The sequence below is a fragment of the Pyrus communis genome, chromosome 3 (assembly GCF_963583255.1).
Source record: "Pyrus communis chromosome 3, drPyrComm1.1, whole genome shotgun sequence".
In the NCBI taxonomy this organism is placed as follows: Eukaryota; Viridiplantae; Streptophyta; class Magnoliopsida; order Rosales; family Rosaceae; genus Pyrus; species Pyrus communis.
In genome coordinates, this window is record NC_084805.1 from 23915519 (window position 1) to 23942550 (window position 27032).

At 35.4% G+C, this 27032-nt stretch overlaps 4 protein-coding genes across 4 annotated transcripts; 2 read left to right on the forward strand and 2 right to left on the reverse strand.

Annotated features, from left to right (window-relative positions):
* Positions 1 to 10560: 10560 nt before the first annotated feature.
* LOC137727613 (cytochrome c6, chloroplastic-like) lies at positions 10561 to 12537 on the reverse strand. Its single transcript, XM_068466442.1, is given in 6 exon segments — positions 10561 to 10899; positions 10992 to 11055; positions 11389 to 11420; positions 11512 to 11609; positions 12272 to 12401; positions 12481 to 12537. Coding segments are annotated over 6 exon segments (531 nt in total). The 3' UTR covers positions 10561 to 10749.
* Positions 12538 to 13752: 1215 nt separating this feature from the next.
* LOC137728076 (lecithin-cholesterol acyltransferase-like 4) lies at positions 13753 to 18339 on the forward strand. The gene is made up of 11 exons (XM_068466963.1): positions 13753 to 14182; positions 14741 to 14832; positions 15286 to 15404; positions 15574 to 15709; positions 15876 to 15927; positions 16184 to 16284; positions 16634 to 16816; positions 17053 to 17210; positions 17365 to 17419; positions 17515 to 17568; positions 17679 to 18339. The coding sequence occupies exons 1-11, from the start codon at positions 13942 to 13944 to the stop codon at positions 18090 to 18092; spliced, it is 1605 nt and encodes a 534-aa protein (XP_068323064.1). The 5' UTR covers positions 13753 to 13941; the 3' UTR covers positions 18093 to 18339.
* Positions 18340 to 19217: 878 nt separating this feature from the next.
* Positions 19218 to 20188, reverse strand: LOC137727410 (protein CYSTEINE-RICH TRANSMEMBRANE MODULE 10-like). The gene is made up of 3 exons (XM_068466278.1): positions 20059 to 20188; positions 19641 to 19941; positions 19218 to 19535 (listed from the first exon to the last, which is right to left on the reverse strand). Exons 1-3 carry the CDS (start codon positions 20090 to 20092, stop codon positions 19472 to 19474), a joined length of 399 nt encoding a protein of 132 aa, XP_068322379.1. The 5' UTR covers positions 20093 to 20188; the 3' UTR covers positions 19218 to 19471.
* A 908-nt stretch (positions 20189 to 21096) lies between these two features.
* Positions 21097 to 25299, forward strand: LOC137729091 (phosphatase IMPL1, chloroplastic-like). The gene is made up of 10 exons (XM_068467917.1): positions 21097 to 21516; positions 22010 to 22077; positions 22267 to 22400; positions 22799 to 22887; positions 23207 to 23264; positions 23364 to 23416; positions 23559 to 23657; positions 23818 to 23931; positions 24542 to 24643; positions 24990 to 25299. The coding sequence occupies exons 1-10, from the start codon at positions 21211 to 21213 to the stop codon at positions 25086 to 25088; spliced, it is 1122 nt and encodes a 373-aa protein (XP_068324018.1). The 5' UTR covers positions 21097 to 21210; the 3' UTR covers positions 25089 to 25299.
* The last annotated feature ends 1733 nt before the right edge of the window (positions 25300 to 27032 follow it).

Consider the following 27032-nt stretch of genomic DNA (forward strand, 5'->3'; position numbering starts at 1 on the left):
ACACAAATCGGGTGATGTGGAGCATGTGTGGCTGTTAGGCTTCATGCACGAAGCAACCTGCTCTAGTGCTATGAAGAAAGTTGAGATTCTACCAATCAATTGATAGTATGGAGGATAACTCAATTACTTATAAGCACATATAAAATCTCTCATTTCTCGAGGTGGAATTAATTCTCTCAACTTAGTGCCGGGAATTAACCAGGGACATAATATGATTTCCACTTAATCGTTTTAGGCGAAGATGCACGTTCAGTGGTCTCAAATAAATAAACAGCAGGTATACCTTTATAGATGGGACTTAAATTATAATTGAATTATGAAGATAAGATGCACAATAATCAACAACTACTGTTTTCAACACCTTAGGAGCTTCGGATGATAGCTAGAACTCATATAAGTGGTGCACTACAAACTCATTGTGGGGAAATGAAATTTCAGTACTGATCAATTGTCTCAGGCTAAAAAAACAAGTACTGACTTTTGTCACTAACTCAAACACAAAATTAATAAATTAAAAAACATATAATCATTAGTCTGCTGCTATTCTTCCTTTGACAGATAAACACAATATATGTGTGTGTATTCTACATGCAAAAACTTACTCAAAACACAAAATGAACCAAAAAAAAAAAAAAAAAAAAAAAAACAAAAAAAACAAAAAAAATTTGTAACTCAATTGATTAAGAACATTCACCTTACGACTGAGATCTTAAGTTCATTCCCTCGCTTATATGAAAGAAAAATGAACAATTGGATTTTTGTAATTATATATCTGGCTTATGGGATTAGGTACTTCTATATAATCTCTACATTACAATCACAAAATCTAACTAATGAATGGTAAAATTTGAATATTGTAATTCCAATATCAGATTAATTAGTGATCCATTTGAAAATAAGATGAACTATACTGGTGCTCTAATTAAATGACCAAAAGCATGCATCTTTTATATGTTAGTTTTCTTGAAGAACACCAGTTGGTGATCTGATCTGATGAAAGTACATTCAGATTATCCCCCACCAAAAAAACAAATTCAGTATACACTTAAAATTCCTTGCTTAACTTTTATGTCTTAAAATATGAAATTTGTTTTGCATATGCTAATTCTACGAGTTTTATATTGGCAGCCTCCAAGACAATATGCAGCAGGCATTACACACAGAGAGAGGGAGGGAGAAATAAATACCTCAAACAAAGCTGTCCTTGGGATGACAGTAATCACCTTCTCCACAAGAGACCTTTTGTATTCTTAGTTCAGAAACATTTTCTATTGTTGATGAGTGAGTGATTGAAGCTGCAAGATGATCTGGTTGAATAACCTATATACATATATATATATATATATATATATATTATATCTAGTTAATTGAAAATATGAATGCAAGATTGTTTTCCAAAAACAGGCTTCTGATCAATCTGTATAATTTTTAATTGAAACAGAAAAGGAAAAAAAATTGTAATCAGCAGGATATATGCCAATTACTCTCTTGGTTAATTGACTAAAAAATAAAAACCCTTTTCTCCAAAAACATGAAATAATCAAGATCTATATATAATTAAATGAGATCTCAAATACATATATATGGGGAATACTACGTATATATGATAGCTGTGGTTATGTACATCAGATCATGCTGGCAGCTTCAAGCTCTCAAACCAACAAACCAGACAAGGGAAGAAAGATGAACCAAGAAGCTGCATAAAGGTTTGGCCTTCGTTGGAAAATAAGCACTTTTTAAGGAAACAGCTGAAGCAGAATTTCACTCTCAGCTTAGCCTAGATATAGAGAGATTTGCTGAAAGAGGCACACACAAGGTATGCATGTTCTAGGTAAGAGAAAGAGGGGGAAGCCTCGTGACAATCCTCCTAGCTTTCTCTCTCTCTAGATTTATTCTAGCTAGCTAGCTTCGCTCATCTCTATATACATGACAGCTTTATGCACCTCTAGCCATCACCCTTTCTCTACATCTTTCATCCTTTATAGCAACATACATGGCATGCCAAGTACGTTGATCATGTCCTCATTGTAACATTTGGTGCTAATAAAACCATAACATGTAGAAAGAATTTTACACATAACATTTTATTATTGATACAAGACATTATGATAACCAGGTACATGTACTTTATGAGTCTCGCTTCCAATGTATATTTACTGTAGCATTACGATGTAGAGTATTTAATTCTTAGGTGTTTTGGAACTCCTTACAACTATTGACCTGACCCCTCTCTCTCTCTCTCGACACTTGTTTACATAACATGTCTATACAAATCCCTATAATGAATAGATTTAAAGACGAAAAAGGGGACGGATTTGGATCTTCTCCTGAGTCCAAAGTGAGAATCCTCCTGACCAAGGAGTATGGGCTGTTGGATGAAAATCCAACGGCTACAAACTGGAAAATCCCTTTAAAGTTATAATCATTATAGTCGTTAGATTTTCATTTAACGGTCCACACTCCTTGATCAAGAAGATCACACCTTGAGCTTAGGAGAGGATCCAAATCCAAAGGGGACCACCACGTTCTGTTCACAAGAGTAATATTAAAACCCTATCTTCTTATACTTTTCTTGTTTTCCCAGATGATTTTTTAAAATTGATTCATTGTGTAGTCAAAACTTGTGACCTATGGGGCAATATTAATTTTTCTAGTTAAGGGATCAAATTTGTCCAATCAGTTGACTTGAATTACCAAATTCTAAAGGAAAGAAGTATTTCTGTAGTGACCTAATTATTCATGATGACTCTACAGTCTCTGGCTCGATTGAGAAATGTTTTTTAATGTTTGAAAATGCTTTTTAGAAAAAATATTTTTGAAATCAATCTTCAATAAAAATGCATGTTAATCTTGAAAAGAATTTTAAGTGTTTTTTGCAAGAAAGCATTTTAAGTGTTTTCTAAAAAAACATTTCAAGTGTTTTTGAAATTCAAAACTATGTTCTCTAAAAACATTTTCAATCATTTAAAACTACTTCATAAACGAACCATATATCGTGTGTGTGTGTGTAATGCAGCTGCAGGGAGCCAGCCATAGATATTATAATCTCATATGGGTAACATTAGGAAGACTAAATATGTAGACTAAATTTTGTAAACTAAATAACATAGAAGTTAATAATTAGATTATTACTTAAATGTTAATTAACGTGTTTATTTCTTATTGATAACATATTATTTAATTTGTAAATTTAATTCACAAATTTAATCGATTTAACATTACTCCACTCAGTCTATTTGAGCAAAAAGAGAAGTTTGAAAAGTTGATCAGCGTGCTTTTCTATATTGGTCTGAAAAGTTAACGAGCAAGCATGCTTGATTTGTTACATTATAGGCGTGTCTTTTACTCAAAGCATGGTGTAGGGTTTCTCCATCCATAACTACTAGGATGGTGACAATTAATAGACCTTACTCTTCTCAATAGATTTATAATCACTACCAAATTTGTAGCATGTCTGAGAAACCCTTTCTAGGCCATTTGAACGTGGGATAACAAATTTAAGGATTTAGATAAATATATTATAAGGCTAAATAGTTTGTTTAGACTATTACAATTCCTAAATCGCAAATTTGAGTGAGAAGAAAAGGCAGACAAGAAATGAGTCTCCATCATAATTTGTAATGTCACACAATGATCTAAACCGTCTATTTTTTGGATCGACTTAAAGATCAACTTTCCTAGAAATCAACCAAATATGAAATCGTTTAGTCATCTAATAAGTAATCCAATAAATATATAAAATAACCATGTTATTTAGTTAAAATTGAATTTTTTTACAACTTTGATCGAACATTTCAACGATTTTTTATATGATTGACTTTTGCAGAGTTAATCTTTAAGGGATGAATCACAAAAAAGATGACATTGATCATTGTGCAATGTTGCAAGATGAAAAGAAGAACAAAATAGATAGAACGAGAAGGTTTAACTAAGAATGTCCTCTTATTTCAACTAACGCATTGCATGCATATAGTTATTTCAATTCATGTGACGTCTAAATGCTTTATTTTTTTTTTCTGAGTAGCAAATTTAGCATTGTTCTGAAATCCCGGTCCTTTCTTTCAACTCCTCCAATTGGCCATCACAATAATTAAGACTTCAATAACTAATGGGATTAATTACTCCATCAGTTTTAGCAGCTAGCTAGTAAGAGGAAATGTGTGACCATGCATGTGACTATAGCGGCCGCTTGGTCCCTACAACAATACAACTTGAATATCTTGTGTTCAATATATAAAGTTAGATGATGGGCAGGAATTGGTCTGGTTGGTGGAATCGGTTGATCGATAGAGTGCCCTCCTTTTGTCTTTAGCTTTGGGTGGTTCCTCTGTCCTTGGTCGACAACTACAATGACATGCAGACAGACAAGTCCTAATGGGGAGATAGGACCACATCTTTTTAATTAGGGTTTATAAATTTAGGCTCCAAGTTGGTATTTATGCTTCATTTCATTAAGGTTCAGACCCCAAAAAAATCATTAAGGTAGGTCTAGCGGTAGTTGTAAAATATAAAAGGAAAATTAATGAAAATGATTTAAAATCTTTGAGTTTTAACGATAATGACAAAATAAAAAGTAAAATGAATAGTATTTGAATTGACTTTTTAATATAAAAATGTGGTTTTTGGTTAAATTGAACAGTATCGGGAGTTTTTTGTTAAAGTTTCCATAGCAATATATTCCAATATTAGGGTTTTATTTGCAAATTCTGTTGCCATTTTCATGCAGAGAATGATTCTCTCCCCATCAAATTTTCCTTCTTTTCAGTTTCTTCATATTTGAACAGTTGTAATTAAACCACGTTAATATCTTATATTGACTTCTTTATAAAAAGAAAAAAGTGAGAGAAAATCCTACTCATTTCATGACGGAGTAGTTGTTGCATGCAGATGCAGATGGGTTTTGTTTGCTCCCTCTTCTATATTATTATAAGTTTCTCTCTCATATTTGTTATTTAAGAGTGGTGGAGAATCATTTTGTAGATTACATTATCTCTAGCTAATCAAACTTTTGTGATAACTGATCTTATATGATACTTGAAGGTGAGAATGCTTCACAAATTGGTATATAAGAAGACCCATTTCTTTGGTTGTCATATACTTAAGATGTTGCATGTTTTCCCATTAAATCTTGCCTTCCATCCTCAAGCCTTTTATCTAATGTGTCCTCTTTTAAGTTTTCCATAGAAAACTGGATAAACCTTTGAAGTATGTCAAAGACTTCATTTAATGCAACTACATTACTAAATTTAAGCATAATTCATAGTCACGCACAGAGTAATTAAAATTCTAAATTAACCCATAACTCTAAACCTTGACTGCCCTGTACTGTTATAGAATTTATCGCACCTCCATGAAGAACCTCTAGAACAATTAACCGATTTATGGACCGGAACTTGGTCTCCACCAATCTAACTACACATAAAAACGAACAAAATTCCTTAACTACCTCACAGTATAGTCCTTCAAATTACTTATAGATTTTAAAGTTCGGAGAAAACAAAAGATCATGAAATTGAAGGTGAAATGGCATAAACGAGGAGTTATACTTCATCTTATAATTAAATTTCATTTTTTCCTAGTTGAAATTTGGAATGTAGATCATAAACTTTCCGTGCCAAGGACATCAAGTGGCACCATATGTTGAACAAATATTGGGGATGACACGCCTCACATATGACAGGTTGTGCAACCAATTTATACTTCTTTCGTTTATCTTCCCATTGACATTTCTGTCCCACTTAATATTCATTGAAAAAATGGATCTATAGGTTGTCTTATCCGCTGAGCATCATTCATGGAAAGCTTTCTCCCTTCATTTCTTGTATTAAAAAGTAACAACAACTAAAAGAGGGTTAGCGTGACTTGTTAACTGCATTACAGTGACCTCTATGACTTGATCAGTCATTGCTATTTTATGATAAATTATAAGAAAGCTCTCTCAAAAGTGAGACTCTCCAAACTTTCTGTCTTGTCATGTTTTGGACACAATATTTTATAATGTTGGTATGAGAACTAACGTTAAACTGTAAAATGAAAGATATTTCATGAAGAGTTCCACTTTAAAAGAGTCTCCTTACCATTTCTCATTACTTATATAACCAAGATTGATTAGTGAGAGGGAGAGCTTAACTACCCCATATATGTAGGAATTAGAACTTAATTAAAATCTCAAAGCTCTTGAGATTGATAGTGTTGTTCTGTTAGACTTCATGGTCCAAGAGAAATGGTGATCACTCACTACTGAATCTTAATTCAACGGTAGGTAATCATTTAACTTTTGTTGTTATACTTTTTCTCTTATTGTTAAATTAAAACCAAACGTAAGTGACCACCATTTTTTTGAACTATAAAGTCTAGGAAAACAGGACTTTGAGATTTAAGTAACTCATTTTTTTTTTTGCTTAATCCCCTTGGAACTTGGTAATTAGTTTTTCAACCTTACTTTTTTTTTTTTTTCTTCTTAATATGAGCTGGTGCAACTACTAAATTAATAATCTTCAGTCTAACATACTACTAATTGTCGTAAAAATAATGTGCAGAGGACCATTTTAAGTCACTTTCCCAACATAAAACCATCACAGCGAAGACAATCGAATCATCTTGTATCATGTACTGAACATCTATTTTTCTTTGTTTACAAAATTATTAAGTTTAGTAAAAACGACTTTCTGCCACCTTATATTTTTGGCATAATATTTTATAATGTTTGTAAGAAAATTTCCGTTAAATATGAGGTGATAAAAAGTCTATGGAAAGTCCCACTTTGATAGAATATCCTTAGCATTTTTCTTCTACAAATTCTAGTTTTCTCGCTTAACAGTTCATGACTACAAATTGTATCAGAAAGTGATAATTAAGAGTCAAATAGCGATGTGTGATGATCTTTTCTAACATTAAAAAGAAAAGTCTCACTAAACTGAGAGCTATTATTTTAGATAGCCGGAACTATCTAGTAATTTGCTTTCTTGCATAAGAGTCTTTTGATCACACTCAAAGTTTTATTAATTTAATTTTGTTTGGTTAAATTAATTAGACATGGCCATTAGTTGGTGACATTCCACGTGGTGGGGGGCATGTATATTGTGATCATGTTTCCATGTTTGCTATGCTAAACATATCATTAATTTTTTTTTTAAGAGATCAGGCTAGTGAACTCGTCACAATAGTTCATCATTTTCGGAATTAAGAAGGCTTACAAAGGCATTAAGTCTTCTTCTGGCCAACATTGTGTAGTTCATAGTAGAACCCGTGATGTGCCGTGAAGTATACGAGCTGGAATTCATCTTCAATTACTAATTCACTTCGTAATGATATTAGATAATGATGGTTTTGTGAGTATAACTAGGGCTGGAAAAAAATCCCAAAAATCCCAAACCAAACCGAAAAAATCCCGATCCCAAACCAAAATTCCCGAAATTTTCGGTACTTCATCCCGAACCAAACCGAAATTTTCGGTATGGGATTCGGTATTGCAGTTCAATTTTTTCGGTATTCCCATACTGAATCGAAATAAATATTATATATATATATATATATTATTTTTTAATTATAAGAGAATTATTTCAACCGTTCATTTTGTTTTAGATTTAATCTGTGCCGTTCATTTGTTTTTAGGTTAGATCTCTCCCCCATTTCAGTTTTCACTTCCGTTTCCATACTTCCATCAGCGCAGCCGCTGTGCCACTCCCACTGCCAGTGCTGTGCCACCAGCCATCACCACCCAGCTTGCCTTCCTTCGAATCGTCTCTGACTCTCCAGCGGCTCAGCCATCCTTCTCGTCTCTGACTCTCCAGCGGCTCAGCCTTCCTTCACAAATCAACACCCAGCTTGTTTGACTATGCTTTTGCGCGGGTTCGTTTTGTTTTGTACTTGCTGTCAACTGTGCACTTTTCTAGCTTGCAGTTGCTAATGTATTCACCGAATTGTAGTTACATTTTTTTAGTAGTTACAAATGAATTGATACAGTTTTATTTTACCTGTTTCTTCTTCAACAGCCTTTTATTTTCCTATTTAGGCATTGTTCTGTTGATTGCGAATCTCATACAAGATATGTGATTCTGAACTTGAGCTTTGCTGTGGCTGCTTTCAAATAATATTGGTTGGACTGGAGTTCTCAGAGCTCAGGTAAAAGCCGCCTCTTACCTTTGCAAATCACCAGCAGGATGTAAATTGTGATGAACTTTGTTAATGTAAAGAAAACTGCTTCATTTCACTGCCCGTATTTGTAAGAAACATTTAAGACGGCCTTATTATGTGCAAGAGTTGCTAACATTCATAGAAAATCTATGGGCATGTGTTCTTCATTGCCCTTCTGCTTGTCATAAACTCTTTGTTGCCGTTCATAGAATGTAGTAATTCAATGTAAATGATTTGTGGTTTATTGTTTTAGGCACGGCTAATTTGGGAGGTGAGGAGAATACAACACAAGAAAATGAAATGCCACCTCCACCTCCTCGACCACTCCAAGTTGAAGTTCAACAACGTCAAAATCAATCACTACCTCCACGACCACCCATTGCAAGGGGAAGGGCTCAACCATCAACATCAAGGGGAAGAGTACAATTACCAACAAGAAGGGAGCAACCACAAGCATCAACAAGATCAAGGGGACGAAGGGGCCGAAGAGGCCGAAGAGGCCAACAATATTTATAGACTTTAAGCTTTGCTTTTTAGCTTTTGGTTTGTAACTTAATTATTGAAACTTTGGCTCATAACTAATATTTTTGATTTTGGGTTTGTTACTTTATTTATAGACCTTGGCTTGTAACTACTATTTTTACTTTTGAGTTTGTTACTTTATTTATTACTTTATAATATGTCAAATTTTAGCCCAAAAACATAATATGTCAAATTTTAGTCCAAAAGCCCAAAAGCATTTCGGGATTCCCGATTTGTCCCGAAATCCCGAAATTATTTCGGGATTCCCGAAAATTGGGATTCCCGAAAATTTGGTTTGGGATTGGGATTGAATTTGGGATTCCCAAAAATTTCGGTTTGGGAATCGGGACAATGGTTTCGGTATGGGATCCCATACCGAACCACCCCTAAGTATAACCACCATGGCAAACACGTTTAGTTCATACCAATGTATGAGGTAATTATTATTAAGTGCATTAATCAAAGTGACATGATATGAATTATTTAGTTGTACCGTCATCTAGGACTCGTGTCAAAACCATATGCATGTTGCTGCTGCAAACTTTAACTTGGTTGGACACATTCCATATTCTCATTCATTCACACTAGCTACATAGCCAACATTTTCAATTAGCTTCCTTCTTTTTCACATTTATTTATTTATAATATTACTTTTGAGGTTTTCCTTCTTATTGAATTAGCATTTCTCAACCTTGACAAGTCCCAGTTATTTTCATGTTAGTAGCTCTTATGAGTACAATATATATGGCACGAGTGCGTTATTATCACGATATATTATTGTTAATAATACAATATTATGTAAAGAGAAATTTACACATATTATTGTATTATTGACAAGATAAGTTGTAGTTGCATTGAAGTCCTCATCTCTTACAGGAGAAACCTTAACACGTTCCTTATCCTCTTGTCTACTCTTCAGGTGATATGTGAGATAATAATGAGTCGAGATTGATAAATTTGAAAATGATAACCACATTCTCTCCCTACACATCTTTATTTAATTTTACTTGGAAAATGATAACCGCATTCTCTCCCTACACATCTTTATTTAATTTTATTTGTTGTTTCTATTTGATTTATTTAATCCATATCTAAAAACAAAACAAAAAAAATGTGTAATAAAAAAGCAATGATGCGTGGTTATTGTTTTCTTGATAAATATTTTGTCTTCTAGGGTTGGGACTTTTTCCATCTTGCATAAAATTGGGGCGCAAAAGTTGAATTGGGGTTGGATTATCCTCCCACAACTCAAACCAACCACTTCATGTGCATATGACTGGAAAGACAAAACCCAACCCAGTCATTTGCCCTCTCTTTGCCTGTCCTCTCCCTGAGGAACAAAATCATAAGCCCACCCCAACAGAAATTCTTGCTAATCCTCTTAGCCCAACCCATATAACAATCCGCGATTGACTTAAATATCCAACATGACATCTCAAGTCAAGGCATGAGCAGGCTTAGATACCGCTAGCGCAGTACTCCAGGTGTAAGGAAGTCATTTTCCATGAGCTAGTGCCCAAATTAAATCATCTTCTACTTCAATGGAAGATGTTGGAAGCAGAAGCTGCTCTTGCAACGTTTTCCATGGTCTAATTTGGAACCAGAGGTTCCAACAGATGATCTTCTTTATGCATTCACTACATACATGTTCTAAGTATGTAGTGATCGAGTGAGATCGTAAAATCAATGTCTCTCCTCACTCCTCAGACTTCACACGTGTCATTACAGGACTGAATCAAAACAGTGCTCGATCTACATATCAGTAGAATTTCCATTAAGATCATGAAACATTGAAGTATAAGGTGTACAAATCACAATCTTAAGAAATATGAATATATGAAACCAAGCTCATGAACGTGCAAGAAATTACAGAAAAGGCCTAAGGGCAGAAACGGAACATTATCTTCCTTGCATGTAATCCAGCATTACGTCGATCAGTGTTCATTTTTGAGAAGTGAACATGGCGTAGAAGGATTGCAGGCTGAAACCAAGAGTGTAAGAACACTAGCTACACTGAATCATAAACCAACATAGATTCATGCCCAGAATTAACGTGCCGATTGAATATATGCAAATAAACAAAGAAGCATTTTACCGAAAACTTGAGTCAACAATTACAATGTTCGGCCAGTTTTGATCAGCCTGTAACTTCACAAACTCAGCCAAAATCTTTATTTCTTCATCCTGCAAACGGGCTCCAAACGTGCACTGGCCCGTCGGTGCGCATTTCTCAACAAAACCCTAAAAATTCCCACAACATACACTGTCTTCATTTGGATGCAAACAGGATGGTTTGAAGGAAAAGTTTTCAAATTAGAATTGGAAAAACTTACGGGCATTCTTCCCTTGTCAAAGTAAGTAACACGGTATATCTCCTCTTCTGTGTCAATTCCGTTTCTACAGAAAAAAATGTTCTAGTTCTTTTTATCATTTAGTTAATTTAAGGCAACTAAAATCATGGCATACTATTACACTCATTCAATATCAAGTGGTTCAAAAAGCTGAAACCGGTCCAAATTATGAAAACATGGCCTTGTTTCTTCTTCCTTAATCGTGATGGAAGGACTAAATTACATTGCACATACATGGCTGTAAGCAACATCGTACTAAAAAATTCTCCAATATCGATCATTCAATTCCATTACCGAAGGGTTTTCAAATTGTTATCTGTTTGCCTTGTTAAGATGCATGTTTCTAACTAAACAATTGATGGAAGTTGCGCCCCATTACCTTTTTAGATCTTTAGTAAAGAGTGTTGCGCCCTAGAAAGAAGAGGAAACAACGGGATAAGATCAAACAAATATTTTGAGCAACAAGCATGTGAGATCTGTTAACAGGTAAATGGAGGCTTACTGGTTGTATTATGTTACCACCTGCAGCATGGCATCCAATGCAAGTTTTACGAAATAATGCAGCTCCTTTTTGAACATCTACGGCTCCTGCATGTGAGACTGCACAACAGCAACAACAACAACAACCAAATTTGATAACATATTGTTGGAAATTATATATTATAATATGAAATATTGTAATATATAATTTTAATAATTGAATGAAAAATATTGTTAACCAATTTCTTAGAAAGGTTATGTTGTTTAGGTGTATTCCCTTGATAAGTGATGTAAATTTATAGATGAAAAGTTACATCTCTTTAATAAGCAAAAATTGGATTCTATATAAACCCATGAAACCATTGGTATTAGTATACATCATTGGAATTATATTCTTATTTTCATATTTTCTAATATTGCTCCCACACATATTTGTGTCAATCTATATCCTTTTACCTGCAACGGGGTATTGTGTTCGAATCCCCCCTCGACCACATAGAGACTATCTAGATTCGAAACTAAACCGACTACAACTACTATCAGTAACCACAGAACTACATGGTTTTAACTGATTAACCTATTACCTGTAGAGCAGCAGAGCCAAAACATCATAAACAAAGTTTGCAAACATGCCCAACGCCAAAGCATCACTGCATAAAAAACAATGGCAGTGTTGGAAATTCGAGGGAAATGCAGGAGGAATGATTAAACTATGCACGGGAGGATAAACCCTGAGGAATTTGTGACAAGTGTGTGGTTGGTTACTTAACACTAGTAATTACCAGGAGTGATGGAGAGTGGAGATAAGGTCAGAACTGCAGCCATTAGAGGGGGAGCCAAGCTCTTGAGAAACTATCATTCTTCTTGCTTTTGGGGAATTGGGTTATGTCCTCCTCCTTGCTTCACTGCACCCTTTGAGAACACACACTCAACTTTCTCAAACTTCAGAAACTTTCATCTGCCAATTAAAAGAGAGGGAGAGAGATATTACCTTAGGGAAGCAACAAGTACCATTACTGCTAGTAGATATCAGAGATGTAAGCTGCATCTCTCTCTCTCTCTCTCTCTCTCTCTCTGGACGACACAGTGAAAATGTGCTTGAAACTTGCAGGCCCAAATGCAAAATAACACATATGCTCACTAGTTTTTGAAGTAGGATTTTCTCCCTTATTTTTTCCCTCCCCTTTATTTTCTTTTTATTTGAACAGTCACGGTTAAACCACATCAACATTTTATATTAATTTATATAAAAAAAGAAAGACAAAATAGAGAATGTGAGAGAATGGGAGGGAAGGAGATGGAAAAGGAGGGAAGAGAATCCTAATCTTTATTTTTTGGTTTTTGGTTTTCTCCTTTCCTATTAACAACTCTTTTTTTTTCTTTTTTTTTTTTTTTTTTTTTTTTTTTTTTTTAATTTGATGAAATTTCCATCTTTTTATTTGTTGTTGGACTTCATAGAGGAAAAAGGGTTTACACCACCAAAATGATAAATTTCTTCAAAATAAAAACTAATGTGTCAATATTATTTGTTAATTTTAACAAGAAAATACCAAAATTATGAATGTGGTGTTACTCGCAAATACGTGAATTATATATGTATTAAACTTCAAAAGTACATAATATGTGAATAATAGTAATTTTGATTTAAAAAAACTGCATACTTTGTTGTATCATTTTTCATGGGCGAAATAATTTTTTTTGTATCATTGAAATTTGAAAAGTTATGAACTTAACATTCTCCTACTCATCACTTCTCATTCTCAAGACTACATTTACTGCCATGACTTCATAACATATACGTTTTAGATAACTTCTTTTCGTCAAGGTTGATTGGTAATTTTAATCTAAAATTTTAAATTTAAACACATCCATGCTTCCTTAATATAAGTAATATCGTTTGTTCAAAAAAAAAAAAAGTTTTCAAGACCCAAATTAATGTTATTCATAATATGTTTTTGAACTACATTTTCATACCATCTTTGATGTGGACAGTCACATCATTTGAATTAATTAACTTTTTAAATTTAGTTCATTATTTAATAAACTAATAATTAAGAAAAATTAGTTAATTAAATGATGATTGTATTATACGAAGAATCCTTCCCCTTCATTTTCTTGAATTTTGTAAAATTTTTAAATGATGTAATTCTCTATATCAGATAATACAGTATAAAAATATGATACGAAGAACATTAGTCAAAAAAAACTTACCTAACCCGCATATAGAACCTGTCCAATAATTCCGCCGATTTGTCGTTTTGCGAGTTGAATCTCTCTATTTCTCGCCATCGTCTCCCATACTCAACGTGGAATTGCATACCTTCCTTCACGGCTCTGGAGCCCTAATTTCCCCAACCTCCATCAAATTCCTTCAAATTTCAGGCACCATTTGCAACATTCGACATCTGTTCAAGTCGAAATTCGTAATTTAGGGTTTTGATTGGGGGGCGAAATGGCGATGCTGTTGGAGGATATTTTGAAGTCGGTGGAGCTCTGGTTGAAGCTGATCAAGAAGCCCCAGCCCTACGTGGACCCTCATCTCGACCCGGTTCTGCTGGTTCCGGGTATCGCCGGTTCGGTCTTGAACGCCGTCGATGAAGAGAGTGGTGCGGAGGAGCGCGTCTGGGTTCGGATCCTTGGTGCTGACTACACGTTTCGGACCAAGCTTTGGTCTCGTTTCGATCCTTCAACAGGTAAATTCGTTGATAAGTATGAAACTCCTGGGAAGAAAATTTGGCTGCTTTGTGTTTGGTTGCTGAGAAAATTGTAGAATTTAGAGAGAGAAAATTCTGCTGGTTCTATTTGCACGATAAAGTTTCTTGTGTATACGAGTTGCCATAGTTCAATTTTGTTTCTGAAGCTGAAATTGTGTAACATACAACTTTTTCATATGAAGGGAATGCTTTGTGATACAAATGTGATAACAAAGTATCGTCTTTTTTTGATTTACATATACATAATTTGAAAGCCAGCTCCGGCACTTTGCTGGTAAACTTTTAAGAGATTGTTACTTCAGTTTATGTGTGTGGCACATGTGCCCTACCTGCAATGGTGTATGGCAGGGCACGAAAACATATCAGCTCTAGCTTGAATTGTTTGGAAAGCTTTCTAATGCACTGGTCAATATCCATCACTCCCTCACATGCATATAGGAAAAACAGTTTCCGGATTCGAACTATATGAATGCATTTGGTATAAATATGTTGGTGCTTCTATGGAGCAATAGAAATAATGATCTATTTGTTAAACAGGTAAAACTGAGTCTATGGATCCAAAAGCAAGGATAGTGGTCCCTGAAGGTAGATATGGACTTCGGGCAATTGACGCCTTGGACCCTGACATGGTATGTTACTATGTTGTGTGTTCTAAATTTACATTGCACATGTATAACATAATTACTTTGGAAGATAAATTTGATTTTTTATGGTTCTTTTCATGCATGCCAAACTGAAATTGTATATTGGCACCTATTGCTTCTTTCCTTGCTAATTCCTACACCAATTGAAACTTCTTTTCTTCCCAACTACAATCTAGAACTCTCAAATAACCCTTTTATTTGCTTTCTATAAATTGTGCAAGCGGTTGTTTTTGGCTATTTATTTGTTATAAACTTATAACTTACAAGTGGATGATTCATTACATGCCAAACTGATATAGCAATGTTATTTTGGTGAAAACTTATAATAATAATTTAACTTGTTATAGGAAATCTTATCTCATGATTTCTTGAGTGGTTTTCTGGAAGTAATGAGGTTGAACCAATGATAAAATTCTATTGACGGTTTGTCCCATGCAGGTCTTTGGACAGGAATGTGTATATTATTTCCATGACATGATTGTTGAATTGACCAAGTGGGGTTTCCAAGAGGGGAAAACACTTTTTGGGTTTGGATATGATTTCCGCCAAAGCAACAGGTATCTGCTTTATTTCAATGCCACTTAAAAGTTCAAAAGATTTATTTGAAAGTTTATAAATGGTTTTCGCCCTTTCTCCAACTCAACATAGAATTGTGAAGGATTTGCTTTGTTTAGGTATTCACCATGGTCATGGTTTTCAATAGGGTTATGCTTTGTTTTCCTTTAGGCTGCAGGAGACATTGGATCGCTTAGCTGCAAAATTAGAGGCAGTGTATGAGGCTTCTGGAGGGAAAAAGATAACCATCATAACTCATTCTATGGGGGGCCTTCTTGTGAAATGTTTCATGTGCTTGCATAGTGATGTAAGGCGTTCACTCTTACCTCTTGAGTAATAATATTCTTGTTCTTTTTCTTCTTTTGCTAAGGTCACCCCCCCTTTCCTTCATTGAATCAAATGCAGCTTGATAATATGGTCTAATTTGTGTCTTACAAATTATATCCTATAATTTGATGCCATGTGTTTCACAGGTTTTTGAGAAATATGTGAACAAGTGGATTGCAGTTGCTGCACCATTCCAGGGTAAGTGTTCATGTACAATTATTATTTGTATAACAAAATGTAAACTGAAGTTTAGTTTGAAGTCAACCTATAATAGCTTGTATAATCTCACTTTGAAGTGTAGAACAAATTGTAAACTGAAGTTTAGTTTGAAGTCAACCTCTAATAGCTTGTATAATCTCAGTTGTTGCGCTGCTCCTAGATTCATTTCTGAAGTTTAACTATTCAGGTGAAAGATCAAACAAAAGCTAATTTGTGGCTTTTCATTGTTGTGCAGGTGCACCTGGATATATTACATCTACCTTTTTAAATGGAATGTCATTTGTTGATGGGTGGGAACAGAATTTTTTTATATCAAAATGGAGCATGCACCAACTGGTATGAGTCCATTAATACAGGCAGTTAACATTCTAGACCTTAAGCAGTTACACCCCATTTATGGAATTTGAAACAAAATCGTCATCTTTTTATGGGGTGAAGAAACTTATTGGTTAGAAGAGAATATTTTTAAACTAAAACAAAAGAGAACATAAGATGGTAGACGTATTTGATAGTATAGCATTTGACAAAAAATTTCTTCATGAATTAGTTGGATTGTTAAAGGAAGATCCTTATTGGTGCATAGACACACGCATGTATTATATTCTAAATCTGTGCATTTCACAAACAGTTATTTCTTCTTTGCATCCGTTTTTTTTTCTTACTGAGGATTGTTGCAATGTTCCAGCTTATTGAGTGCCCATCAATATATGAGTTGATGGCTTGTCTTGATTTTCAATGGGAACATCCTCCGCTTCTGGAAATGTGGAGAGGTAGGCCTGATGGTGATGGGAAATCTCAAATTATGCTAGAGTCTTACCCCCTGGTAGAGAGCGTACGGATTTTTAAGGAAGCTCTTGCAAATAATACGGTATGTGCAACCATATATTATTTGATGTTCCTTTGAAATTTAATTTAAAGTTAAAGAGTTTACTTGCATGGTCCCTTCTCTCCTATGAGATGAGGTTGCTTGGTCTCTTCTCTCCTCTAGATATTTTTTTGTTATTCTCTTTAAAGTTATAATAATATGTTTATAAATTGGTTTTCCTTTTATTATACACTTGTATGGCTTATTTAAACTTACACTGCATGTTTTCATAATTTCAGGTCAATTATAACGGTCAAGATATTCCCCTACCATTTAATATGGAAATCTTGAAATGGGCTAATGAAACACGCAAGATTATATCTCAAGCGAAACTTCCTCCTCAAGTTAAATTCTACAATATATATGGGATGAATCTCGACACACCTCATAGTGTTTGGTAATGCCTCCATGAAATGTTTTAAAATCTTTCTGCTGCTTGCCTGCTATTTTAGATAATTCTAGTACAAAAGTTTCAAGTCATAATAAAACGCTTCCAGATATGAATTTCTTTTATCATCACTTAATTTAATATCTAAGTCACTACTCTGCAGCTATGGAAATGAACAAACACCTGTCACAGATCTACAACAGCTACGATATTTCCAGGTTATTATCTTTTCATGGTGATGTTATGATGTGTTTGTATGATTTTTCAAGGAGATAACAATTATAAAACCTAACCCAATTTTGCATTTGATCAGCCTAATTATGTATGCGTTGATGGTGATGGGACAGTCCCAGTGGAATCAGCTAAGGTTCGTCAACTCATCTGTCCATACTTTTAACTGGATTTTCACTCATTCAAATCTGTTTTGGTCATATGAATTGCCAATATTAATAAGCTTCCATATTTTGTGAATTCCAGGCGGATGGGTTTAATGCTGTCGCAAGGGTTGGAGTCCCTGGTGAGCACCGAGGAATTCTCTGTGAGCACCATGTATTCCGGATACTGAAGCACTGGTTGAGGGCAGACCATGACCCGTACTACAACCCTGTAAACGATTATGTGATTCTACCCACTGCGTTTGAAATGGAGAAGCACAAAGAGAAAGGTCTAGAAGTAACTTCTCTAAAAGAGGAGTGGGAAATCATCTCAGAATGCCAAGACGCTGATCACAAGAATTCTGATTCAGCCGCCGCTGATGAAAAGCCTGTGGTGAGTTCCATATCCGTTTCTGAAGTGGGAGCTGAGGCCTGCGCAACTCTTACTGTTCACCCTCATAGCGAGGGAAAGCAGCATGTGGAGCTGAATGCTCTAAGTGTGTCAGTCGATGCCTGAATATAAGTAACGCATCCTCGGTTGTATTTCATGAAACAATGCTCTTCTGTATATATCCATTCATGTGCTCGGATTCGCTTGTGTGATTGTAACGTGTAAATAGGAGCTGCTCGTGAAAATAGAGCTGCATTCTTTCGTGAATGTTGGATATGCAGGTGCCTTTTTATATATAACAAGATCTTCAACTCATTGGCAGATTATACAATGAGTTGTTCGAACTGATATCAAATGACACTTTTGTGCCTTATTTCTTCTCCCTCCGTTTATTGTTCACGTGCGATAGGGTCTTGTATGCGGGTTTAAGTAGTTACTATATAACGATCAACGTTTTAAAAGGCTCGCCTCAGGGCGCGCCTAGGCGCCCTGTGAGGCTGAGCTTGAGGGTTGACGTCTCTGTTTTGAGGGAGTGGGCGGAAGGTGCCGGAAGGCGTCGCTGGAGCCGCCTAGGCTCACCTTAGGAGAATTTTTTATTTTTTTTATTTTATTATTATTATTATTATTATTATTATTACTCCCAAACCCAAATTTTCGGTAGGGTTGTAACTACCTCATACATTTTCCTTGCACTATCATCTCTCTGCCTTGTTTTCTGATTTTTATTTTTTATATAAATGATGTGTGTGCCGTCTATGTGCATTGTTATATGTGTGCTCATTATGCTTTTCATCATCTATTATATATATATATATATATATATATATATATAATATGTGTATATGTATTTATAATATATGTCTGTGCTCAAGATGATTATTGATTAATAATTTTTTTTTTATAATATATGTGTATGCTCAGTGTATATATTAAAAAATTTAGGTCTTGTGAGGCTTCACTTCACGCCTCATGCCTAGGCTGTGCTATTCCTTGGACGCCTCGCCCACGCCTCACTCTTTTAATACATTGATAACGATGAAATGATTTGTCCTAAAATTTCGATGTTATCTTATTTAGACGAGAATGGTGAAGCACTCGGATCATCTTCTTTCAAGGTCATGCAATTCGACGAACAATAAACAAATTGCGCATTCTAATTGAACTATTGTGAATCGAATGGGGAACTTGCTTAATGGATTTCTCTATGCATAGAATGAATCAATTCAAACTGAATAAAGTTAAGCGTGCCGGAAATCTATAAAAATTGCGGTTGAAATCGTTGAATTATATTACGAAGTACACAAAATGTGTGTCAAAAATCGTGTGCCATTATATACTACAAAACTTTACACGTAAGAGAATGAATCTTCACTGTATGGAAAGCAGCTCGCATAGACAGAATTAAGGAAAGATTATTGAGATTTGAGAGACCGGCAGTCGGTGCACGCACGAACCAGATACAAGTCAAATTTATAGTTACAAACACCAGATGATCTTCCAAAAGATTAAAAGACTGAGCAGGGCAAGCAGCATAAATCACAGAGGCAGCAGCAAAACATGGCAGAACAACTGCAACATATATACATAAGAAATAGTTAGTTGATTTTGATTACATATTTTACAGAAATTAATTAATTAAGTAGGAGGATATATTAAGAGAGAATGTTTAATTACCATCCGGCCCAAAATCCACCACCTCTGTGATGGCGATGAGAGTTTGGTGGCTGCTGCTGCTGATAGGGAGGTGGCTGTTGCTGCTGCTGATAGGGAGCTGGCTGTTGGGGGTATCCAGCTCCAGGACCATCACTTTTCATAGGGTAAGCAACTGGTGGTGCAACAACATATGGACCGCCTTGAGTACTAGTATTGTATCCTTGATGAACTTGTGGTGGTGGTGGATACGACGGAGGCGGATACCCTTGGTATGCGCCGGCAGGCGGCGGAGGGTATGAGGTGGGGGGTGGTGGATATACCGCTGCAATTCGGTACGTCAAATCAAATTATTATTTTGTTGAAGATAATCACAAGTACTAATTAATATTACTACAACCACTTAAAAACAATTTCGTAATTATGTATGGAAGATTTTTACCTGGAGCCTGATGATGATGGTTGTAGTGACTCATGCTACAGATTTTTACAAAAAAAATGAATTTAATTAGGAGAATGCGGATTTAGGGTTTTGAGAGAGTATTTGTATCTCTGCTCAATGAAAAATCTTTCCAGGATTAATTAGCTTACAGCATATGGTTTTATGTATATATAATTGTATAGTCCTTCAATATAATTTTTCAGACTTGGCGGCCCCAAACGCGTGAATATATGAAGTTTCGTTGCATTTGTAGCAGAAATCTGAAATTCTGAAATAATCTTTCGCCTCCATTTCTCCCTCTCTCTCTCTCTTACATAAAACTCATGCAGACCTATCAGTGTTTGACACGTGGCATACTGACCTGCTCCTCCTTCCTGTCTGCTTGTTTGTTTGTTGGGTAGTTGATGATGCTTTCAAAGTCAAAGGAGAAGCTTCTCTGCTTTGTTTCTATGTTCAAACCGTGAAGTCTTGAAGACGATGGAGAGAATAAACACAATAGGGGTTCGTTTGTTGCACCGCGTTATGTGGGAGTAGAATGGCTAAGATTAAATCCTTACATATATCTTACTCCTAAAACGAGTATTGGTATAAATTTACTTCTTAGATGAGGATTGATATAAAGGAGTTTTCAGTATGTGCATTCAACCGTCTATTACTTCGATGTCTGTCATAATGCTAGAGCACATAATAGAACTTTCGTGGTATATAACATCAATCAAATCTACCAACTAAACGCTTCATATCTAAATACAAAATTGGATGTAGTTACATGCCAAAATAACTAAATCATTAGCAAACATGTTAGCTTCTTTGGAAATGTATATATTTAATGGTGAAAACTGAAGTCTTGCTAAATTGAATGTTACAAATCGATGGTAGCAAAGAAAGAAAAGAAGAAGAAGCAGCCATATTTACAGTGAGTAAACATTATAGAGGTTAAAGTTTTTTTTTTTTTTTTTTTTTTCCTTTTTGGAGGTAAAATATGAAGGTAAAAGGTGAAAAATGAGAGGAACAAGTGTCCAAAGTGTGTGGAACACAAAAAGATGCTTCCATCTTCATCACCTGATACCCTAGAGCAAATTTCGTGGCAGAAACACACTGCAAGTTAATGCTGAGGAAAATTAGCAACACCTTAATCTTCATTCGGTTCAAATGGGCAGGTCCCTGGTTTTCTCCCCAAACGTTCCTCTGAGAATATCTCAAATACCCAGATCAATTTTACCGCCCAATCGACCTAACCACTCACTTTTACTGAACTCAAAGCAAAAATTGCAACATGGGTTTCAAAGATTTGGACTTTCAGTTGCCAAACCGGCGAGAAGTCTCTGCACAAAGGCTGTGTTGTCTGAAACTCCAAACCAGGAGCTGTATGTGAAAGTTGGCGCCAATTCAACTGGACCAATTCCAATTGGTCAGCTCGTTGGAGTGGTAGAGAAGGCTGCTAAGACTGGCGCTGAGGTTTTCTCTTTAGCACTCTGCTTTTGTGATTCTTTGAATGTGCCGGCATTTTGTAAATTCTGTAATTTGAAGAAGAACCCAGATGGAATTTGCATTTGTTTCTTCTGGGGAATGCTTGAATTTTATTGTTTTTAATCCTGTTGGGTATGTTAATTTGATTTTGGAAGCATTGTTGCCTTTTGATAATGCCTTTGTTTGCTCTGAGAGTGTGTTAATTTACTCCGATAACGCCTTTTGCCCGTTAAATATATGTTTAGGGAATGAAAGTTGTTAAATTTCATCCTGATAGGAGTTAGCAACTGCACATAGTTAAATTATTTCCACTAAAAAGTGGTATTAAAGAAGAAACATTGCCGTTGTGATATATGATATTATTGTTTTGTTGCTAGAAAGTATGTTGATTCACGCGTTATCTGTGGTACTTGCCGTTTTGTCCATTGTTGAATCATCATGAACTTCTTATAGCTTATGGTATTTACGTCTTTTTTTTCAGGTTGTGATGGAGGCTGTTAATAAGCCTCGAAATATTACCTATAAAGGACTAACAGACTTAGTCACTGAGTAAGAACTAAATCGACATGCTTTCACTAGCAGCGTATGCTTTCATCCTTAATTGACTTGTAATGATAACACTTTATAATATAGAGTAGAAGTTTAAGGTTGAACCTTTTACTTACAAGTAAGATTCACTAATCATGAAGGGAAATTCACTTATCTGGAATTTTCGTGTGATATGACAACAATTTGCAGGACAGATAAAAAGAGTGAAGCAGCAATTTTAGAAGTTGTGAGAAAGAACTTCGAAGATCACCTTATTCTTGGAGAGGAGGGTGGAATAACTGGAGATACATCATCTGATTATATGTGGTGCATTGATCCTTTAGGTTAGTATCTTCTAAGGTGCAGTATAGCTATGCTTGTGCATATTGGGGTTTTCAAGACTCTATCAAGTATGATATGGTTTCTGATATTGGTGTTTCGGAACATGATTTACTATAAATCAGTTACCAGGTTGTTGCAGCCTTCATAATTCTTGCTTCAATACTTTTGACCGTTACTTTTTCCGTAACTAATAGTAGCTGTAAACCTTATGTTTATATAGATAGCCAAAAGTTCATATGAGTGAAAGTGTAGAGTTGGACTTTCTAATGACAAAAATAAAATTGGAAAGAGATTTTAGGGTGGTAGCTGGTTATGTCCAGATACCCGTTATTTAACTAATAGTAGCAGTAACTTGAAAATTCTTTAGTTTTGTCTTATCTAACATCTGATATCTTTGTAGACGGAACAACAAATTTTGCACATGGTTATCCGAGTTTTGCAGTTTCTGTGGGAGTTCTATTTCGAGGAAAACCTGCCGCTGCTGCCGTGGTACTGATCGCATATAGTAGATTTTATTTGACATGTTGCTTGCATGATTGCATAATGTGTTAAGATGTCTATTTTATTTTCTAGTACTCCCCCTTCACATATGGGCCTCACTATTAGAGTCAAAAGTGTTATTTTGCAAGGTTGCAATGCGATGATTTGAACTCAGGATCTCTTACTCTGTTACCATGACAAATGTTATTGATTTATCATTATTCTTAAAAGCTGAAACTGTTATGTGGACCAAGAATTATGTTATACTATAATGTCTACGATTGACATAGTGGGGAAATAACATGTTGGTTTTCTGTTATATTTTCAGGTAGAGTTCGTTGGGGGGCCTATGTGTTGGAATACTCGCATTTTTTCTGCTAGTGCTGGTATGAAAGTTCTGTCTAAATAGTTGTCTCTGCTTTATTTGATTTTCTAAGTATACTGTGGAGATTCAATTGATGACCTGTGTTATGAACTTATGATAGGTGGGGGAGCATTTTGTAATGGCCAAAAAATTCACGTGAGCCAAACAGATGAGGTCAGTTATTGATTTTATTAGAAGGAAAAAAGTGTTGAAATTTGTAAGAGAGAATGATGAGCTATCTCATGTGTCAAGGCGTACTCTGTAAAGGTGAAACCATTTCATATTTCATAGAGGCTCATACTTTTCCATACTTCAGGTGGGACGATCACTTCTTGTTACTGGATTTGGTTATGAACATGATGATGCATGGATCACCAACATAGAGTTATTTAAAGAGTTTACTGACATCAGCAGGGTATATATTCACCTTTTTTTCCGTATCAAGCTCTTTTTATTTGAGCTTTAGGATTAATTAACTTCCTAGTTCTCTCTCTCTCTCTCTCTCTCTCTCTCTCTCTCTCTATGAGTTTAACTCATTGTTCGCCTTGCTTTTATCCCAATATTGTAATCTTCAGGGTGTTAGAAGGCTCGGTGCAGCTGCAGTAGACATGTGCCATGTAGCTCTTGGGATTGTAGAAGCATACTGGGAATATCGACTAAAGCCATGGGATATGGCAGCTGGTGTTTTGGTATTGTGTTTTCTCACACATGCATCTGTCAGGGTTTACAGCATAATAATTTTAATTCACAAGCGGTCAAATGAATGATTATGTGGAAGTATTCATTGTTATAGCACACTCAACAGAACACCTTCATGTTTTCATTTTGTTAAAACATAATAGTTGCCGTAGCATTTTCTTTTTTATCTCTTAATTTTAGTTTTATTGTTTTTCTAGCAATTTGGGCCGATTTAACTAGCATAATTCTACAGCAATTTGGTCCTATTTAACTCGCATAATATGTTCTCTATTTAATTGTCTGGTTGTACTTAATACTTGGAAAAAGTTGTGAATACTCAAAGTATTCATCAGGAATCAAACACGTAACGAAATAATGTCAATGAATAGTTTATTCATGATGAATATACAAATAGTAGACTTTCTGTCATTTACATATCCTTTACATTTTTATGGCAAGTATTTGGAAGTGTCGTGTAGGAGTAGGACAATCTAAATCTCATGTGACAAGATGCTTAAACTGATGCATGAAGATTTAGTCCCCCTTTCCCTCAGCAGATATTTTGGTGACCAGATGTGTGATTTCAATTATTCATAGAATATGTAATGCAATTTTGAGCAGATAGTTGAAGAGGCCGGAGGAAAGGTTACGTGCATGGATGGTGGAAAATTTTCTGTATTTGATAGATCTGTCTTGGTATCCAATGGTGTGCTGCATGGCAAGGTTAGTCTTATCTTCTTCTTTATCCATATTCTGTTTGCAAAACCTTATGTGTTGAGATCTAACCACGTTTATATAATGCATGATCTTAATTTTCATTGCCTTTCCATTACTACCACTAATCTCATGAAGAGATAAGTTTTCCTTTCCCTTTTCCTTTTTTGTCCTCCAATTTTTGGGTTAGGGTAGGTCGGGGGGAGTGAGTAGAGCAGATGGTTACTGTAACTCTGTAACAGAGGTCTGAGTAGTGCTTTACTTTCCTTTGAAAGACGTCGTAGATTGTAATCGTATTAAATGTACTAGTGGTTTTAAAGAAATAATTCTAGAATTTACTTATTGTACAATGCAGCTTTTGGAGAGGATTGCACCTGCAACTGAGAAATTGAAGAGCAAAGGAATCGATTTCTCATTGTGGTACAAGCCGGAAGATTACACAACAGACGTTTGATGCACCTGCCAGTTCTTTTTTCTTTGTTTTTGCCAGTCGTGCTGAGAACTTATCTTCAACAGGAAGGTGGTCTCTCATTGTTTCATTAGCGACGTTCTCTGTAAATTACATGTCAAGCGCAAATGATATATAGACAAGTGGCCGGAATGGGTTTTAATTGTTCTAATTCAGAAATAATCGTCGTTAATGATCATGGACCATCTTTGTCGTCGATCCTATGTGAAATCATTTTACTCACTTTACTGAAGAAGTAAGAAAGAAAAATGTGAAGTTTGGGGAGTTGTTAAAAGTGTATCATTGTTTTATTATTCTGTTCCGATCATTTCGTACATATGCACTTCTCTCATTTCTGCTTTAATAAAAGGGCCCAGAACGTTATTTCTGTGCTCATCAGCGAAGTTGTTGAGTACTCTGCAAGGACGAATGACGACGTCCTTGACGATCACAAGCCCTTTCTTCCATTTCCCACCTCACTGCTCGATAAATTGCTTAAGTTTTGATCATTTGGAGCTAACTTGGTAAGGATCTTTCACTATGGCTTCATAGTTATGTGGGAGCTGCAGCTGCTGTCGTTTTCTCTATTTCCTTAACTTCTTTCGCTGCCGCGGCTTCCTGGTTGTTATCCACCGAGAGTTTGAACTGATGATCAGCAGCTGTTCTCTCTACTGCTGTGGGTTTAGAGACAGTCGCTTTGCTTCTGCTCCCTTCTCCGCTTCTACCTTATTGTTAGGCGGTTGCTCACTAGGCTGAGACTCTCAGTGTGAGGCCTCATCTTGTGACCAACTGGACCCCATCTCTTCATGCAGTTCTTCAATCCAGTGATGTTTTTACTTTATATAGATAGCAAGACAGGGCTAAACTAGTCGTTTCTACGAGTGAGGACTAGGGTTGTTGCTTGAAACCCAAGAAGATCCCTTGCGAACCTTTTATTCTTTGGTTTTGGTCTCTCAGAATGTTGATATCAAGCATGATTAGTAAGCAATGGCTTGGAAACTCTGAAATTTTGACCATGTGGGAAAGCACTAGATTGGGAAGTACTTTCAGAAAAGCCTTTATCCCATACGTGGTAAAACTTTTGTTTGTTTTATAATATATATTCCATTATGCAAGAAAAAGCTTCATTCTCAAATCTGGTGTCTAGCATCACATTCGATATATTATTCTCGTTTATAACGTAATCATTGTTTTTGCAAGTGATCATGTGTGGGAACATAAAATATCACGATGAACAGGAACACGCCACATTTACAACTTATCAAATATGACTTCTTTATCCTTGAAGGAATACATAAACCATTAGTAAAATCTTAAAAAAAGACTAACAGGTTACATTCTTTACGAAGGTCCTAGAAGCCCACAATCAACATGCGCCTCAGAGCCCAATTCATCGCAAACTGTCAAAGTTGATCACCGACCTGCGAAGATTCTCTGAAGCATATTCCAAGAATCTCAAAGGAATATTCTTTCATCGGTGTGCAGCCTAACACTCTGGTAACGGGTTTAACGAATAACTCGTCAATTCTCTATAAATAGTCACGGTTAACCACTTTATTAGTAATCAAGAACTTTCAACACTCTTATTACTTCCTACAATTTTTCTGACCCAAATCTTTTGACTAACACCATATATAACGATGGTAATCTTAACTCTGTTTGTCACTTTTCTTTGTGTATAGGTTTTTGCTAATTCAATCCAAGGCGGAAATTTGCTTCTACATGGAGCATCTTAAATTCTTGATTTACCTTGGGAAATCGATTGAGAAGTTTCCTTTACTGTTGTAGATTAATTATTTTTTAAGGCCTTCTCCTTTTCTTTATATAAGTTGGAAATCTACCCGCTAGAATTTACATTGAAGACTCCCGAACAACCTTCAAGCTGACCGGTTTCTACTGCCAATATCTCTTTTTGGAGGTGAGTTTTTGCTCCTGCAGTTGGAAGCTTTG

Coding starts and splice junctions, on each gene's coding strand:
- LOC137728076 (XM_068466963.1), top strand. CDS start 13,942: ATGGCGATGCTGTTGGAGGATATTTTGAAGTCGGTGGAGCTCTGGTTG. Junction 14,833..15,285: donor ACGCCTTGGACCCTGACATG/GTATGTTACTAT, acceptor TGTCCCATGCAG/GTCTTTGGACAGGAATGTGT. Junction 16,817..17,052: donor AAGCTCTTGCAAATAATACG/GTATGTGCAACC, acceptor TCATAATTTCAG/GTCAATTATAACGGTCAAGA.
- LOC137727410 (XM_068466278.1), bottom strand. CDS start 20,092: ATGAGTCACTACAACCATCATCATCAGGCTCCAG. Junction 19,942..20,058: donor CCATCATCATCAGGCTCCAG/GTAAAAATCTTC, acceptor ACCGAATTGCAG/CGGTATATCCACCACCCCCC. Junction 19,536..19,640: donor GGTGGATTTTGGGCCGGATG/GTAATTAAACAT, acceptor TATATGTTGCAG/TTGTTCTGCCATGTTTTGCT.
- LOC137729091 (XM_068467917.1), top strand. CDS start 21,211: ATGGGCAGGTCCCTGGTTTTCTCCCCAAACGTTCCTCTGAGAATATCT. Junction 23,658..23,817: donor AGTTTACTGACATCAGCAGG/GTATATATTCAC, acceptor TGTAATCTTCAG/GGTGTTAGAAGGCTCGGTGC. Junction 23,932..24,541: donor ATATGGCAGCTGGTGTTTTG/GTATTGTGTTTT, acceptor AATTTTGAGCAG/ATAGTTGAAGAGGCCGGAGG.